The sequence below is a fragment of the Paramisgurnus dabryanus genome, chromosome 3 (genome assembly GCF_030506205.2).
Source record: "Paramisgurnus dabryanus chromosome 3, PD_genome_1.1, whole genome shotgun sequence".
In the NCBI taxonomy this organism is placed as follows: domain Eukaryota; kingdom Metazoa; phylum Chordata; class Actinopteri; order Cypriniformes; family Cobitidae; genus Paramisgurnus; species Paramisgurnus dabryanus.
Window position 1 is genome coordinate 40743602 of NC_133339.1, and position 19620 is coordinate 40763221.

General features: G+C 38.3%; 1 protein-coding gene across 9 annotated transcripts in view; it reads left to right on the forward strand.

Moving 5' to 3' along the window:
* Nucleotides 1-19620, forward strand: part of arhgap44a (Rho GTPase activating protein 44a) — a 93140-nt gene that overhangs the window by 60893 nt on the left and 12627 nt on the right. For 3 of the 9 annotated variants that reach the window (XM_073814050.1, XM_073814053.1, XM_073814054.1), the window contains exons 14-21: nucleotides 328-441; nucleotides 676-767; nucleotides 853-1036; nucleotides 5045-5065; nucleotides 7760-7948; nucleotides 9056-9562; nucleotides 16834-16979; nucleotides 18351-18728. In XM_073814050.1, the coding sequence (XP_073670151.1) occupies nucleotides 328-441; nucleotides 676-767; nucleotides 853-1036; nucleotides 5045-5065; nucleotides 7760-7948; nucleotides 9056-9562; nucleotides 16834-16979; nucleotides 18351-18728 (1631 nt within the window). The remainder of the gene's footprint in view (nucleotides 1-327; nucleotides 442-675; nucleotides 768-852; nucleotides 1037-5044; nucleotides 5066-7759; nucleotides 7949-9055; nucleotides 9563-16833; nucleotides 16980-18350; nucleotides 18729-19620) is intronic. The other 6 variants (XM_073814056.1, XM_073814057.1, XM_073814051.1 and 3 more) reach the window with 5 other exon arrangements.

The following is a 19620-nucleotide window of genomic DNA, read 5'->3' on the forward strand; positions in this document are numbered from 1 at the left end:
GTGCGAGCGATGCAGGAAATCATACGGTCCAGTTTGGTCTTGTATCGCTCTTGCTGTACTTCAATGTCATCCGCCTGTCGGTCTGCGCGGCACAGCATGAAATTGAACACACCTGTTATTAAACCAGTATCTTTACTCACAGGAATTGGTATATTTTACTGCATCAGTCTTGATATGTACGCTTGATATATATGACTGTTTATTGGAACTAAGCCCTACTGAGAATATAAAACATCCCTTAGTCCAACCTGTTCAGTGTAACACTTGACAAATGTGCCCTTTCATTGGCAGAGATTGAAATTAAAAATGTTATTTTTTCCTAAACAGATATTTAATCAAATTCTTAGCCAAACTCACAGAGTATCAGGATGCTAATAAAATGACACCAGGTAACATTGCAATAGTTCTTGGACCCAACCTGCTGTGGATCAATTCTGAAGGGTGAGTACAAGTCTATTATTAAATATTATTAAATGTCCCGAAGTGGCTCATATAGTGAAATATAATATTTGTGATAATGAATGCAAAATAATGTTATTATATACTGTCTAAGCTCAGGAGCTCATGCAACTATGGTTTTGTGAGCTTATCTAAGGATTCTTCAAGCATCTTACTGTAACCTTTTTCTTACAAAGTATGAAATGTTTAGGTTAAACGGGTAATTGATCTTCACAGGAACATGACAGAAATGATGACCACCATGTCCTTGCAAATCGTTGGCATCATTGAGCCGATTATCCAGCATGCGGACTGGTTCTTCCCCGGAGGTTAGAGTCGTGGAAACATATTGTCACGCACACTTAGGCCTGATCTCCCGTGTGATTTGGACTAATTTTTCATTGCTATTCTTAGATATCGAGTTCAACTTGACAGGCTGTTACGGCAGCCCGGTCCACACCAACCACAACTCCAACTACAGCTCCATGCCTTCTCCAGACATGGACCAATCAGATCGCAAGCAGCAGCACGACCAGGGTCGACGCCCACTCAGCGTTGCTACTGACAACATGATGCTGGAATTCTACAAGAAGGATGGGTGGGTTGTTTCTGTCATCATCCTCTGTCTCATCAATTCTTCATCTCTCCCACTCCTTACCAATCCCTTTCCATACCATCCTTTAAAATCAGTCATCGTGTGGCATTACCAAATACTGGCCTGGCATGCAATGACAGAATTTTCATTCTTTGACTGTACTATATATTTAAATCTAATGTCAGCTTCATCAATATACTAAATGGCCATTAGCGCCATCGCTCTGCTTAAATAAATAAATAAGAGGTGTCGGATGAGACAGTGGCCGAGAGTTAATGAGTTCATCAAGTAATTCACTTAGACATTAAAATGTCAATCACATCCCTATCCAATGACCTTCTGGTGTCATTAGTTCAGATCCAGGAACATAATATCAACCTACTCCCACAACCTGCTCTCATTTAAATAGAGCTTGGCTGATGGGCTGCCACGGTCTCTATGGTAACGTGGATGGAGTGTTGAAGGAGGTCCGCAGCTCTGTTATCGTTCACTGAGGGGGCTGGATTTATGCCGCTATCGACAGAGACACGTGGCAGATGTGCCAGGCTCTGACTCATGCCACCTGCAATGCTCCAGCAGGTGGAAAAATACCGCATACGGCGGAGGAGGCTGGAAATCCACACTTCTGTTAGACATTATCCTAATCTTAGAGAACTCAGAGAAAAATATTGCTCTCTGGCAAACCCTTGTTTGGCAAATGAAGATTAAGAGGTTGTCGCAAATAAATGGACATTACCGTCTTTAGAAAGGGACATCAGTCAGAAAAAATTCACTGGTGATTCACAACGATACTAACTTTAGGTCGAAGAATAGAAAGTGCAGTATTTAAAAGTTAAAAAAATAAAGACAGATAAAAGACTGTACCTAAATCTTTAAGTAAGGAATAATTGATGACAGGCCGTTGAATTATTAGAAAACAATGCACACCAGAGGTGGTAGTGCGGCAACGACTACCATGTAAACTTGGCGTAGTGATATGAAACTGTAAAGCTGCATTCAGACTAATGCTGCGTTTACACCAACCGTGTTTGAGGCGTCAAAATCGCGTCTTCCGCGCCTAGTTTGCCGCTTGAACAGTTTGAATGAATTCGCGCCTCTAGAGCTAAGTAGACGCGCAGAAAAAGCAAGCATTTGACTCACGTCAGAGGCTAAATCCGCTTCTTGTGGGAGGGGCAAGTGCTATGCCGTTGTCTGATGACTGATGTTGATCGTGCATTCATCGAGAGAGTTACCGGTTTGTATTTGGTAACCTTACTATAGGGGGAAAATAGTTTAAAAATCGGTGGGAATGCCGCGGGTCGATAAACATCATGTGACTCAAAAGTGAAATGTGTATTTACAACATACCAGGTTGCCCGATGTCCTCCCTGACACTCTTCCAAGCGAGGTCCTTTTTATTTATTTTATAACTTGTGTTGTATAGCTCCCGGGTGATTGCTTACGGACAATATCAAGCGCTTCTCCATGTTAAAGGCGCAAAAGAGGATGTTTTTCGCCGACTGAGAATCCAAAAACGGTTACTGAGTTTTTTAAATGAGCGCATGCGTAAGAACAGCCTCCCTCCTTCACAGCTCATTTCTAGGGAACGCCTTCCAAAACTCGTGCACGAATATTTGAACACGAGTGTTTGTTTACCACCGGCATATACTGTGTTGCGTCAGTGGATTCATTATGTGAAATGATGATAATAAACAAATAAGACGTTAAAACGTTAGATCATTCGACGCTACTCCCATTTCAACTAGCATGTAGCAGACTGGTCACTGCCTTACAACTACAGTACAAGAACAACGTCAATATACTTGAATAACAGTACAACAATAATTATTTCACAAAGAAAGAATAATCACTGTTACCTGTCGGGAAGAATTTTGCGAACTGGGCGTCTGTCTTGACACCTCTCTGTTCCTTCATTGCTCTCCAGCGTTGAAATGTTTCTCCAATAACGACTCTGTTTACATTACGTTCTTCTGACAATTTTCTCCTCTTCCCACCGGCTTAAAAAGTCTTTCTTTTGCGTCCTCCTTCGAGTTTCTTCTCTACCGTGGTGCAAATTTGAGGAGGAAAGCAGGATCGACAATGTAAACAAAACGAAACTTAAGATGGAGTTTCATGCGCTATGCGCATGCGTCGCCTGTGTAAAGTTACTGGAGTCACAAGGATCGTTATGGCAGTGATTGACAAGCCAGAAGGCCAATCGCTTATGCGATGACCGCATGAGCAATTGGCAGATGTTTTTAAGGCCCTATCTTGTGCACAGATGACGTATATTAATAATATTACTTTCAGTGCAGCTAATAAATAGTCTTTTATCATTTAGTAAAGACAGTTTCAGGTAATATTGCAAAAATTTATAAAACAAACATCCTCTTTTCCACCTTTAAATGAGTGACTCCGGGCAGAGCTTCAGCCACAGCAGCAACCAGGCTCCTGATTGGTTAACACGGCGCGAAAATCCCCCAAAGTTCAAATTTTTCAACTCAGGCGTCAGCTGTAAAGTCGCGTTAAACGCGAAATGCACAAAAAGCACCATTCGCAGGTACCTCGCCAGACACTCAATTCGCAGCATTCGTGCAAACTAGACGCGCGAATGAGGCGGAACCGCGTCTACCGCACTGCGCCAAACGCCTCATTCGTGCCGCGAGACCAACAGACTTGCATCAGCGCATCTTTACATTGACTTAACATTGAAATTACTCGCACTTGACGCCTCTACTGCGGATGGTGTAAACGCAGCATAAGCGACCAGCAGTAGTATTTTCTCATTGATTTCAATGGAAGTTTGGGGACATGAGCGACAAGTTACCATTGGCGACTGGATGGGGCGTGTCCAGTCGTGCGACAAAGTTAACAAATGTTTAACATTATGCAAATTATGAGCGACTTTCGGGAGCGACTACCAATGAGAATGAAGCAGTGGAGTTCACATCATCCATCTCTCGTTTGTTTATGACAAGCATGATTTAGAAACGCCTCTTTTGAAAGAGACGAGCGACACATTCGCCTGGCGAATAAATTCTTGCCTGGCTGCCAAACCTCTTCTCACAGTTGTGATTCATGCTTGTCGTCTCTCATGGTCTTTAGCAAACCAAAACATTTTATTTTCTACAAGGTATTTGTTTCAGAGATCAGTTTAGCCACTAGCCATGCCGATAAATGAATACAGACTGGAAGTTTACTTTGGTTCAGGTGCGTTAACAGCGACAAGGGGCGTGCATTCGATGAAACTGTTTATAGGTGTGTGTTGACTGAACAATAAGGCGGGAATAATGAAACTATAACTTCATGTAGCATTGCGACTGTTGTAATTAAACCAAAATTATTTATTTAAAATGGTTGATTTTGAATATAGACTTGATTATGTTTCAATTCTTTTTTAAGATTCTACTGTCCTGTATAACATCACAGACCAAACACTGCACTTTCAAAATAACATAAATGGAAAAATAGTCATCAGTGGCTATTTTTATTGGAAATTTGTTTGTTTTGCAGATGTGTAGAAATTTCTTGTAAAATTAAAAGTGTAGTTAAACTCATATGAATGCATCCGTTGAAAGTATGATTTTAAAAACTAGACTCATTCCACCCATACAGTTTTCGGATGGTTCAAACAATGAAAATATCTTTTTAAATGAGGTAGCTTTTAAAGGATCGTTTTCATCAACGCAGTGTTAAAACGAAAACGCAGCTATATTTTAAAGCTTAACTCATGTGTTATAGGAGAGGCTGAGTGTCTAATTGTTAATGTCCACAGCACTGTGGGTAAACAGAATTAGACTTAATGATGCTTATTAGTGTCACAGTGGGAAAAAGTGCCAGCTGCTCATTTAAACTGACATGTTCTCACCTCTGGACCACCCTGATCCCCCAAACCACATCCGCCCTCCACTGCAGGCTGTCATCCTCCCATTAATCCCCCACTTTCTTTCATTAACTCATTTTTAACACACACGTCTGTTACATCTACACACTGTGTTTACTCTTAACTCATTATTTTACCTCCATTTAAAGCAGCATCAGGAAAATTCAAAGGTACTGTTCACCTTCTTCTGAAATATATTTACATTGTTTACAGTAATAACTTTCATTAACACATCTTTAACATTATATATTGTTTTAAAAATCATTTGAAAATATAATCAAACATTAAAGGGCCCTTATTATGCAAAATCCACTTTTTTTAATTAATTGTGTGTTGGCACACAACAAACCTACAATGAAAAAATCCACTCACTCCTTATTATACCCATTAAATAGGGTTGGGTATCGTTTTAATTTTACAGATTCCAATGTCAATTCTGCGTATCGAATCCGATTTCAATATTTTTAGTAAAAAAGAGCAAATACTTTCAAGAATTTTTATTTTATTTTATTCTTGCCACATTTAGTCTGTGTGTATCACAGTGAATGTGTGACACTTGGGAGCCCTGGAAATGATATAATTTTAAATAAACTATGTTGACCTGTAGCTGATTTTTTATCATCTTTGTCTTACAAAAGTGATGTCATTTTATCCAGAAGTATGTGGCTTTAATGTAATGTAATGTATTGCATTTAAAAATACTACAGTGTTTTTTCACAAAGTTTAAACAAACTTTTGAACGTTTGCTGCGGTCAGTTCCGAGTGTAATGTAGGGGAGAGCAGGGGCGAAAGTGCTATTTTTCAGAAAAACTTAATTTTAAAAGATAATGTTTTAGACAGAGATATATTTTTGCTGTGGTCAATAACTCACAAGTGTGGTCTATCAATACCAGGTGGAATTTTTAACAAATGTAAAACGAATTTAGTATAATTTCACTTTGAACATAAGTAGTGAGTTGTTACTTTTGAGAAGATAAGATAGATTTTTGTGTTACGCTTGTTTTTGTAAATATGCATGACTATGACCTCGTTAATATGTAAATGCAAACATATTTTGTAATTTTTCTTTATAAAAAAAATAATAAAATGACATTTTTCAATTTCAGTTTTATCAAATGTTTCAACCGACAGTAAAAACTTAAATTGTTGAGAATCAAAAAATTCAACAGTTTGAACACTATAAAATTAAATTAAATACAAGGGTTACTTTCGTCCCAACAGGATAAACCCAATTTACTTTTATTTTGAAATGTGCATAGCACTAAATAACCTGTAGATTGATCAGTATAACACATGAAAAGAAAAATATCGCATTGTTTTCTCACCATTTTCCGCGTGTAGATCCAGAAAGGTGTTTTCAACCATGATAAGTAAATTCCTAAAGTGGTCATTTAAAAAAAATGAAAATGACCACTTTAGGAATTTACTTATCATGGTTGAAAACACCTTTCTGGATCTACACGCGGAAAATGGTGAGAAAACAATGCGATATTTGTCACCTTTGTAAAGGGTTGTTTGCTAAAGATGCAATTATCAAGGCTCTGAGAAAATTGCTTTGTAACTTTTGTCCCGCGTTACTTTCATCCGGTACTGCGCTACTGTTCATGTGCATAATGAGAGAAGGTTCCGGAACCGGTTCTAAAAAGGAACCAACCCTACCATTAAACCAGAGCAGTCTCATTAGACATTCTGTTTGATTCTCTTGTTAATGTGATGTCACACAAACAAAGCCCCGCCCACAGCCACTGACTGGTTAATTTTAGCCAAAAGCTTCTCTAAATGTGTTTGTTAGAACATTGTAGCGTTAGTGCGACTAAAGATACCATTGTCCCAGACCGTATTCACAGGAATTAGACCTATTTTTTAAAAAGGGTCACTGTTTGATTGTAAGGGGGTTGTAAAATGTGCATAATATGTGCCCTTTAAATATCAGATTAGTAAAGTGGCATATTCTGATACATTACAATAAACCATGATGCTTGTATGGATGATGAGGGTTTGACTTTGGCTTTTGTCATTTCTGTTGACTTTTCACTACATTTTAAAAAATGGTGAATTATTTTCTACCCACATGGGAATAAAAATAAACCCCATTCATTGGGATGTAATTTAATCTATGATATTTTAACCCATTTTTGGGTCAAATATTTTAGGTAATTTTACCCAACAGCTAGGTTTGTCCTTTTTTGACCCAGTGCTGGGTTAAAAGTAACCATTATCTTATGACTCAATATTGGACATCATGACCTGTTATGCCTTGTATTGCATGATTATTAATGTTATTGGTGAAAGTTATTAAAAAGGGTTTCTTTAGCCCTCTAATGCATGAATTATTATGCCACAGATAAAAAATCTCAATGTTTCTGCCGAATGCATAAACAAATATGTGACCCAGTCTGTGAAAACCCAGCCAAATAAATTTTTTCTACTGTACATAAAATCATCCTGTAAATATAACCTTGATATCTTTAATACTGAATTAAATGTTAAAGATTAAAATCAATGAAAGAAATCAAATCTTGATGATTAGATTGAGACCTTAGCCTGAATTTCACAGACAGTGTCAGATATAAGATTAAATGTTATATTTAGATAGTAATACATCTATCCAAATACGATAATGGTACTGTAAACATTAAACATGCTATATTAGCCCTTTAGTGTGCCTGTTTAAATTTATGTCAAACACAATAACAGTTATACAGATTTATGGATAAGAGGCAAAGGTCATTCATTTTTGTTCAGATGTAGCATCACTCCCGCGATGGTTGAAAATGTTTTCATGGCTCAGAAAGTCTTATTAGTATTTGTATAATACTTATTAGTATTAGTGACTAACCAAATTGTGGTCTTCACTTGGGCAGCGTGGGTGTCAGAGTGATGGACACGTCTTGGGTGAAAACAAAAGGTTCCTCAACGCTGACCCGCAAAGCCTCATCCACCCCTCCTGGTGCACAGCTGCCCGGTTCTCCCGCTGACACCCTGATCACAGAACAGCCCGGCGAGCTGGCCACATCTCCGATTCCCACACCCCCTCTCGGAGACCGGGGCAGGTAAGACACATGATTCCTGTCTGCCTCTTTTCATTATCATTTTAATATATATTCGCATTTCACATTGATTTGTATATGTGTAGTTACGTTAACTAGTACAAAGTAGAACTATATTACAAATGCATTCTCTGTTTCATCTCTCTATGCTTGAATTTGCATATTAATGTCATAATTCCTCTGCTCTTTTATGCTTTCCTTGTTCTACTTTATTTTTTTATCATTGTTTTGCCTAAACAGTCTTCTGTATATCAAAGCATTACTTTAATAACATTAATGTTTAGTACAAAAGTCAGAATGGCCACGTTCACACTGTAGTTGCATTGTGTACGTGGCCGGTGCATTCATTTAGTGAGGTTCAACGATCACAGTTAGGACTGATCTCATCACATGAATGTAAAGAATTCATGCTGCGTGGCATTCATGTAATGTCACCTATACCAAAACCATATGCCCATCTAAATCATTCATTGATGATGTAAAGGTCATGCCATATTTCAGTCATTGCAGTAAGGTTCGTGATGGCTTATGATTTTGACTGGCTTACCTTCTCCCTCTGAGACTCTTTCAAGCAATGAAAGGGTTTTTGTGTCTGTGTTTAACTGCTCTGGGTTTTCCTCATATTTGGAGACCTTGGTTTCAGCGCTAGCTCTAGCTAGATTATTGTATTTTGCCCAAATTCGATCTGCAAAGTTCAGATTAGAGCCTGGGTGTTTCACTAGACAATTTTTATCGACTTGGTGCAGTGCGCAGACACAAGGTCATATTCAGTGTATTTTTTTTCTTTTCGTTTTAACGCATTGCTGTGCTTTTTCTTCCACTGGAATCGGAAGCATTTTCTTGCGCCTGTTTTCCGTTGCTAAGCTTGCTGTTTGCTAAACCTGTCGCTCATTGCCCCGCGCTACTCTCATGTCAGCTTAACGCGAACATGCACAGTTCCAGACAAAAAGGGTCCTGAGAGATTTTTTACAAATATTATAAAGATTGTGTAACTTTACGAAGCCACAGCTGGAGCTAAAAAATTCCACTTCCTGTTGCGCTGTCATGCGTGTGCGGCTGACCAGAGCTCTCTCTCCTGTGTTTGCTGTTTGTTGTTTTCAATATCTGCAGCTCAGACGACGTGTCGCCCAATCGGCCGGATTCCTCACATGTCTATACATCCCACGTGGAGGAGCGGCCCCCTCCCCCTTACCCTTCCTCTTCCTCTCACCCCGTCCCTCATCACTTCTACCCCAAACCACCTCCCTGCGCTCGGCCCGTAGCCCCCGGCCCCGAGTCTCAGCCTCCCAGCTCCCCTCCTCAACCACTGCGCTGGGCCGGCTTTACCCCCCCTCAGCCACAGCTCCAACCCCAGCCACCCCCTTCCTCTTCCTCACTCGATATCAACTCCAACCCCAAACCTAGCTGCCTGCACTTCCCCAAACACGGCCCAGCGTGTGATGTGCCGCATGCCGCGCCGCCTGACGCCAATGCCTCTCCCCTCTACGTTAAAACTCCTCTCGTGCTGACCCGGCATGACATGTCCCTCGGAAACCCCCCTAGCCTCCCCTCCTCTGCTACCCCACCGTGGGCTGCCTGTCCATGTGCCCGTGAGCGAGGACCCCCCAGGCTGACTAGGTAAATACCACCTGCCTGCAGCCACCCCGCCCAACTCTGTCCAAGCGCTCACCTCAGAGATATCTATGCTGGCTCCTTGTTTTGATCTTGTTTTTCGAAATTTCTTTGTAATATTATTGCTTTCTCAATATCATACTGTACCTCAGATTCTCAAACATTGCCTTGTCCAGGGGAACCTGAGGTTGCCTAGCAACAGAGGATGACTGGCTATAGTGAAAGTGCATATGGTTACATAGATGCTCATGAATGTGTTTATTATTGGTATTGTGTCAAATGCCGCATCATAAGCTCAGTTGCTTTACTGGGATAGTCATGTCCAAAACCTATTGAGCCGCCCTCCTTACTCTTGCTTTAAATGGGCTATATGTAAGAATTGTTTTGAATTAATCACTTTTTTTTAGGGCTGGGCATAGATTAATCTAGATTAATCTCATACAAAATAAAAGTAATTTTTTGCATAATATATACGTTTGTGATGTGTGTAAATATTATGTACATTTAAACACACACACATACATATATATACATTTAAGAAATGTTTTATTTAAATATAGTTTTTTTATTTATATATAATTTAGAATATATAAAAATATAAATAAATATATATACACATTAAAATGTTTCTTAAATACATACATGAATGTGTGTGTATTTATATATACATATTAATTACACACAGCACAAAACCATATGTTATGCAAAAAACTACTTTTCTTTTGTATGAGATTAATCTAGATTAATCTATGCCCAGCTCTACTTTTTTTCCAATGTCAAACAGCTTGCAACGAAACTTAAGAATGAGCCCAAACGACAAAAAAATATATACTGTGCAAAAGTCTTGGGCCACCACAGCCAGACTTGTTGTTTTAGAAGTTTTAATGTCTATACATATTTATTTTTCAATGTATTTTATTAAGATACATACAGAAAATACAGGAAATATGTACAAAACTCGTCAGTGTTTAGTGATACTTCTCTTGACACTAAATACATCTTGAGAGCGTTTTTTGATCAGAATTAAGTAAAAATACTTATTTCTTTAAAATTAGAAATTAGGATTTCATTTTATTTAGGTTTAATGGTGCATTCCCACCAGCTGCTGTAGAGGCAGCAAAAACGCGCTATTCGCGCGTAGTTGGACGCTGGAACATTTGAGTTCACTCGCTTCATTCACGCGTGAAAGCCGTGAGTGAAATTCTAGTCTTTCGAGACATTCACGCGGAAATTAGGGTCATGGGAGGGGCTTCTGCGACTCTGCTGAGACTCCGCCACTCCGCTCACTTCCTGTTATCACGTCACTACAACAGCAAGGTCCTGGGCCGGGTTTCCCAAAAGCATCGTAAGGCTAAGTTGATCGTAAAAACGATCGTACGAATCATCTTAAAATTATGGGCCGTTTCCCAAAAGCTTCGTAATTTAAGTAGCACTTGAAAATCATCATAGATCTACGAGTGCTCTGGAGTAATCGTTCATACATAAGTGCATCGTAAGACAATAGAGTTACAAGGCCACCTGCAGGACAACCAGCAAATTGCACTCCTGCAATGAAGATAATGTAATGTTTTAAATGTAATGTATATTTATTTATTGGGTTCTTCTTTGTTTATTTGTTTAAATTACTTTAATATAATATATTTAAAATTAAAATGAGAAATCAAATTTAAATTACAATTAAATTATAATTTTGGTAATAGTTGGTACTATTAAATTGATAAATGGTTCCTAACAATTGCTTCTATAATTAATATACAGTAAAAAAAATTATTGTTTTGAAGTGAAATGCCATCTGATTAAGGAAACCAAATAAATATGTACGGTACAATGTAATAATCCCTAATAATAAATAAACATAGATAATAAAAAAAAACTAATAATAATAATAATCTACATAAAATGCAGAAGGCATTTCGCAGTGGGACGAGTCCTAACTAAATACGGAAAAGAATTTCATTATGCTCAAATTATTAAAACATTAAAATAATTTTAAACAAATAATTGTTTAATGACTAAATTTTATAATATTTAGTCATTAAACAATAATGAAAAATATTATAAAAAAACATTAGTGCACATCAGCTGAAGATCATTAGCCTAAACAAGCTTCTGCTACAAATTCGAATCATTCTATAGGTGACATTTCAGCACTTGACAAAGGGATAGCGACTCGTAAGTAGCACTTAAAAACCCAGCTGCGAGCGATCGTTTAACGTGCATCTTTGGGAAACGCACGTAAATGAACAACGAATGTTCGTTAAGTAGCTCGTAGAAAGCGCTCTTAAGAGCTAAGTTCAATCGTTATCGGGAAACCCGGCCCTGATTGGTTAACGCGGCGCGGAAATCCACCAAAGTTCAGATTTTTACTCTCAATTCGCGCGGAACGGCTAATATTTTGAAATAAATGTATTTTTCACCAATATATGTTTGGGCCATGTTTTGTTTATTTTGAAATATAGTTTACAAATAAATATATTTTAAAGTATTTATATTCACGCCACATTAGGAGAACATTTTTTATTCAAACTCGTAAACATAACCACAAAAATATATTTATCATTTAATATTTCATACAAACTTATACATTTTATACAAACTTTTATTTTGGCCTATAAACATATTTTTTTGTTGTATTGGTTTTAAAAATAGAAATTAATTTTTTGCCCCTGAAATACATTTTGAAATATATATTAACATACGAAGGTTAAAACTAAATTTATTTTTTTAATTCAAAAGTATATTTATATTTTAAGCTTTATACTTTCTACAAAATAAATTTAGCTTATATTTAAAACATATTTTTGGCCAAAGTAATGTATTTTTTTGTCGTATGGGAAACCTTCCCTGATTAACTAGGTTATCAATAAAAGCTTGATGTAGAAACTTTCGCTTTAATTTAAATAATTTGTTGAAATCATTTCTGTGAATCTCTTTCAGTCACTGGCTCGCTCACGTCTCTATGGAGTGTGGGCACGAACGAAAGTTGCTAGCAGTTCACTTAACGGCCACCGGTGTCGTAAAAACTAAAGTTTCAGAATTGGTCATATACACTCAAAAAGGGACGAGCCCAGTCCCTTGGGTTGTAATTTACCTTTTCTGGGTTGTCTGACGCAAAATGCTGGGTTGTTTTAACCCATTGTTGGGTCAAATATATAAAAAAATTCTATGTTAATTTAACCCACGGCTGGGGTCATCCCTTTTTTGAGTGTATAGCCCCTTTGAAGATATGTCGGAAACCCCATTGTGATAAACATGGTCAAAGTTGATTGCATATTTACTCAGTTTTCCTAATATGTTTGCTTTATGTTGCACATAATAGTACTGAGTCAATAGCTTAGTGACATTACTAGCGTAGTACTAGGTGGCCTCATTAGAGCTAACAGATTTGGACTAAAAGACACAACTTTTGGGTTGCAAGCCCGACTCTAACCACTAGGCCTTGACTGCCATCTGATTGCATTTTAAATAGTTGGTGCCTGGCTAAAGCTATAAACATGAGGGTCCGTCCTTGGTACGTAGCAGCTCACTAGGTTTTGGACCAAATAACCATTTGAGTTAAGGTACTCTGAAGCCCTATACAATAGTAAAGTGTTTTAATTCCCAAAAATGACGCTTACCAAATCAAATTAGTATTCCAAGCAATGTAGGCCAAACATTTAATTGGGTTGGGAATTGTGTATACGAGTTCTCTGCTTCTGAATCTCCTCAATCTCCCCATTCATTGGAAAGGTTGCAGAAAATATTTTTTTGCAGAAATTCCCATTGCTTGCTGCGAACATGCGGAAACCATTCATGTAATAAAGATCACGTAAGATCTTTATTAGGAGTGCCCTGTATCAGTATTATACATGTATTTGTGTTGACTGTGTCTCAGTGCGAGGTGCGTGGCATCCCTAACCCCCATCTGACCTTATGAGCCTTCATTTAAGCAGGGAACCGCAGAGATTGAGTCATAGATGTGGTGGATTGATTCTAAACATAGCCACATAGATGCAGATACAGCAGATGCTTCTCTGCGTGTCTGCACAGATATAGAGGACTCATATGTCCATGTGTGCACAGAGAAACAGATTTATCTTCCCCAGAGTGTAGCAGAGAGGTGCCTGAATAGAGCTGTCAGAATGAAAAACAAGCTCCACACGCTCAGTTATATTAAAGATACATGCTGTGTGTGTGAATGTGCGTGTGTGTGTGTGTGTTTGCTGGGCAAGGACACTTAATCCCCCTTCCTGCTGATGTGGATGAGAAAGACACTCGCTGTAAATCCACCTTCACGCATCTTTGAAAATAATGTCACACACCCATGCAAGAGCAAATTGAGTTTTAATGATGGGGGCCACAGTGGAGGTTTGAGATCTAAATTAATATTCAAGTAATTAGCAAGACAAAAAATTTAATTTTGGGCTGTAACTTTATTTGGGTTCGTGTCAGCCGGTACCCCACACGCAATACCAATGTCATGGGTTCTAGCCCCAGTGAACACACAATTTAAATGGTATATGCTTGTGTTGTGTCCCATTAAAGTATCTAAACATTCCAGTTTATCCCAAAGATATTTGCTTTCTCGAAGAATTTACTGAAAGGCATAGTTTACTCAAAAATAAAAATTCTGCCAACATTTATTCACCCTTGTGCCACATTGAAAAACATTATTCCCAGCAAGCAATAGCCGCCATTTCACCATCTAGGTTAACTATAGACATGATATAGTCAAAATAAACTATTCTAGCCAAAATAAACTTGAGTTTGGTTATTTTTGCAAAATATCTTGTGAGATATTCCATCATGTAAGTAAAGTCAACAGGGATTATTTTATATTATTTATTTTATTTTTATTATTATTTTTAATTAAAAATAATTGTAATGGGACAGAGCCCCTAAGGGGACATGGAGCTAAAATTAAATAAAGTTTAGTTACGCGTGCCCACATGAAACTATGGCGTGCGCACGCAAAACTATGGCGTGCGCACATGAATCTATGGCATGTGCACGTGAAACTATGGCGTTTAGTGCAATTGTGCAGAGCCCCTAAGGGGACATGGAGCAAAAATTTAATAAAGTTTAGTTTCATGTGCGCACATGAAACTATGGAGTTTAGTGTCGCATGCGCACGTGAAACTAACGCTTGTGCACGTGAAACTATCGCATGCTCACATGAAACTATCGCATGCTCACATGAAACTATCGAGTGCTCACGTGAAACTTTAGCGTGCACTCAAAAGTTTCACGTGAGCATGTGAAACTAAACTTTAAAACAAAATTCTGCACATGAAGGTTTCACATGAGCATGCGAAAGTTTCAAGTGAGCACATGAAACTAAACTTTAGATTTTTTTTACTCCAATGTCACCCTAGGGACAATTGTGAGACATCTATAAAATTTTTACCGACAGCCCAAATTTTGCCTTGTTTTAGCTTAGACATCTGGGCTGTGTTTGGATGGCTATTAGATGTCTTTTAAACGCAAAATTGCACACTGGGTTTTGTGGTTTGGGGAAAAAAAATTACATTTCATGTTGATTTACACTGTAAAAAGTAATACCTAAATTATTAAATAAAGTATGGCAAATGGCTGCATTGATTGTTTTAAGTTGAGTCAACTTGCAGCCTTTTTTTTAGGTATAATAAACACTATAACATTACTTAATACAAACACAACAAAATCATGTTGAGTTCTTGGTACAGGTAACTTTTTTATGGTTTGTTGTTGTTTCCATAAACATTGATTTATACTTCACCATTCTGTGAGATGAGGGCACGAAGCGTTTATTCAATCAAACCGCCCACCCAGTTTCGTTTTGGGCAGCTGTAAAGCACAACGTACTTCAGTATGCAGTCTATGCACAAGCACCAGTCTTTGAACAATGGGAACTACAAAACTCAAAGAAGAAACAAAAACTTTTCTAAATCTCGAAGATGAATGAATATTAAACACTAACAAGTCTTTTTTTAGTTAAAAACACACAAATTAGAGTTTAAATTCAAATTTTACGCTCCAAATGCAGTCAAAAAGCATGCTGGAAACTACAAGTCTACTGCCTAGTTAGTTATGTTTACTAAAATAATTAATGTAGTACAATTATTAAGTTCATTTACAAATTTAAAGGGACACTCCACTTTCTTTGCAAATATGCTCACTTTCCAGCTCACACACAAACATTTAATTTTTACCGTTTTGGAATCCATTCAGCTGATCTCCATGTCTGGTGCTACCACTTTTAGCATAGCTTAGCATAATTAATTGAATCTGATTAGACCATTAGCATCGCGCTAAAAATAACCAAAGAGTTTTAGTATTTTTCCTATTTAAAACTTGACTCTTCTGTAGTTACATTGTTTACTAAGAAGACCGACGCAATGATATTACGCAGTGCCCGAAAAAAGTCCCCTGCTATTCAAAGTTACTTAAGGGACTATCATTGCTCCTCCTGCAGCCATGTTACGTCAGCAAAGTCCTTGATTATTACACCAGAATAAGAGTATAGTTCCTAGCCATATCTGCCTAGAAAATCGCAACTTTTAATTTTCTGTCGGTCTTAGTACACAATGTAACTACAGAAGAGTCAAGTTTTAAATAGGAAAAATATCAAAACGCTTTGGTTATCTTTGAATGCGATGCTAATGGTCTAATCAGAATCAATGGGTTATGCTAAGCTATGCTAAATTGTTAGCACCAGGCCCGGAGATCAGCTGAATGAAGTCCAAAACGGTAAAAAACAGGAGCTGAAAAATGAGCATATTTTTATAAGTGGATTATACATGATAAAATTAAGTTGAATTTACTCAATAATTCATTTAGATTTACTCAAATCATTTAAATTTTTATGTTATTTTAACTCATATTTTGATAAAAAAAAAACAAGAATTCAAAATTTATATCACAGTTTACTCATTTTATTTTTGTTAACCTACCAAGGCACAAAAACAATTTTTCCAGTATTCTCCTAAAAAAAGAAAAACAAACAAAAGCTAATATTAAATTCACCTTGTTATAAGGATGTTTAGATGTTTTTACTGGAAAACAATACTGATTAAGGATGTTCACAGTGTAACCTGAAAGCCCTGTAAGTCACTTAGAAAATTGTCAGCATAAATGTCTAATTGCTGAATATTTAGTGAGCTTGTGTATTGCATATTTCGACTATTAAACCAGCAGCAGGTTTATTTCATATCAGTAGTAGGGATGGGGAGCATGAGGGGTCCTTGCTGATAGTCATTAATATAAGACTGTGAGTGCAGATTGATGGCTGCCAGTGATGCTTTTTTTTCTCTCCTCAGCACTCTAAAGAGCAAGGAACTCTCTCCTGTGATTGGCCATAAGGCTATGCAGGCGGCAGGAGCAACAGTGCCCCCTGTCTGCGGTCAGCAGAGCAACAGTCAGTCTCCCCACTCGGCCGAGCACAGCCCACACACCTTACGCACAGGTTTGTTCATCTTTAATCATTAAATCGAAAGAAATGTTATGATACATCATTTTTTACCCTGTTTATACTTCATTTTAACATCTGTCTCTGGTCATACTTTTATAAGCCGTCAGACATGCATCTCATAGTTACCCCAGCATTATTTGACAATATGCAATCCAGTTTGAAACCCCAACTAAAGTCATTGTTTTGTGATTTTCATAACATTATCCTACATAATAACCTTTCTGAAGGTTAAAATGAATAAAATCACAGATCTAATGGGTTTTTTAGACCACATTTGTTGTCATGTTGTTTTCCTATAATGCTGTACCTAGCTGCTAAACAAGTAGGCGGTTTGATGTTGTCGAGACTCATTAGTGTATGTACAAAACATGCAGTATAACCATATGCTTTAAGAGATAGTAAAGATAGTAAGACATACTACATACCCTGTTTATACTTGTTATCTTATTGCAACTTGCTTTTTACACATAGTTTCTTTGGTGAGACTGCGCTGGTGTTTATGCTTGTGTATAGGTTGCACATTCCCATTTTTTAACAAATAGTTGTTTTAGTTTAAAGGGACATTCCACATTTTTAACATTCGTTTTTGACAGTTTTGGAATCCATTCAGCTGATCTCTGGGTCTGGCGCTAGCACTTTTAGCATAGCTTAGCATAATCCATTGAATCTGATTAGACCATTAGCATCGTGCTAAATAATAACCAAAGAGTTTTGATATTTTTTCTATTTAAAACTTGACTCTTCTGTAGTTACATTGTGTACTAAGACAGACAGAAAATTAAATATTGCGATTTTCTAGGCAGATATGGCTAGGAACTATACTCTCCTTATGGCGTAATAATCAAGGACTTTGCTGCTGTGACATGGCTGCAGCAGGCGTAGTGATATTATGCACTGCCCGAAAATAGTCCCCTTGGTTATTTTCAAAGGTTATTTTTTAGCGCGATGCTAATGGTCTAATCAGATTCAATGGATTGTGCTAAGCTATGCTAAAAGTGCTAGTGCCAGACCTTGAGATCAGCTGAATGGATTCCAAAACGTTAAGATTCAAATGTTTAACTCTAGGGGAGCTGGAAAATTAGCATATTTTCAAAAAAATAGTGGAATGTCCCTTAAAACTCTAGTTGTGCTGCATTGATACTGTGTTACATGAGTCTTTGTCTGGGATGCGTCACTATGGATTAATGCTAACACTCAAAATGCAATATGTGTCCCTTTCCACCCCCATTTTAACCTAGCATTAGCACTGTCCCCTTGTGATCAGATCACCTGAAACAGATGTTAAAACCAGGTGTCATATTGTACAATCATTGAGGGATGCAGGTATGCAAACTTAATTTTGTCTTTTCTCCTTTCTCCCCACAGCCTCTAAGAAACTTGCCCCTGTGCCGCCCAAGGTTCCATACGGCCAGTCGGGGGGAATGTCAGACCAATCCACAGGTCAGCCGTCTCCGGTTAGCCTGTCCCCCACTCCCCCAAGTACTCCCTCGCCTTACGGTCTGGGCTGTCCACCTGGACATGCGTCTGCCTCTTCCCCAGGCCAGACCCCATTAGGGGGAACCCATTCGTTGTCCTCTCCGCCCTCTCTGACCGGTACACTCACAAAGTCCAGGCCCACCCCAAAGCCCAGGCAAAGACCCAGCCTGCCCCCTCCCCAACCACCCACCGTCCCCCCTACGGTTCCCCAGCCCCTGGAGCAGGGTCTACTTGATGGATTGTCCCCCGGCGAGAGCATGTCCACAGGTAAACATGCCTCACGAATGGAGGTCCAGCGTCCCTCTCTCAAACTGTCTGTCTCTCTGTCCTATTCAGAAGATGGACTTTAAGGATTTGGGTCCCCTGTGAATTTTTCTTCAACCATTTTGTTTTTGTATAAGGGGGGCCTTAGATTTAATTGTCTTTGAGTGTACTTTATGTTATTATCGTTGCATCCCTAAGATTATATTCTAGCTTTGCAATTTTGAACAAAAAAGGAAACAAAGGGAAGTCACGTTAAGTCTAGTTGCGCACTGGACGGTCCATTTAAAGGTGAACTGTGTAGTTTCTGTGCCAATAGCATCACAAAATAGATTCTCAAAAATGACAAATGACAAGCAGCAGAGCATTTTGCTGGTACAAAACATGGTTTTGGTCTATTGGCACTTTTCCATTGCATAGTACCCCACGGTTTGGTTTGGGTCAGGTCGGGTTAGCTCACCTCACTTTGGCTTGGTTAGCTTTTCCATCGAGTTTAGTAACTTCGGAGTGGGAGGGATTGTAGGCGTGTCGTTTATTTGCGCTGCCTACTGCTGTGACATTATGTGAGAGTGTTCTCTACAAACACCTGTGGCGTCAGTTGATGAATGTGCTGCCACAAACTGCAAATCTGGAAAAAAACTGTTATGGTGTTTCTGATTCTCAACCTGTGGATGTTTTTCATCGCTAAAAGTGAGTTTAGGAACTTACAGCAAAGCACAGATGACAACATGTTTGCTTGAGACAGCGCAAGCTAGCATGAAGGTAAAGCTAATCTTCTACATTTTAGCAATGACGCTGGTAGTGACGATTCTCACAGACCAATCAGGGATCTTCAGTGTTTTTGCCTCATGTTTTGGTATCAGCTCGGGTTGCTTGGAACCCTGACTGAGATGGTACT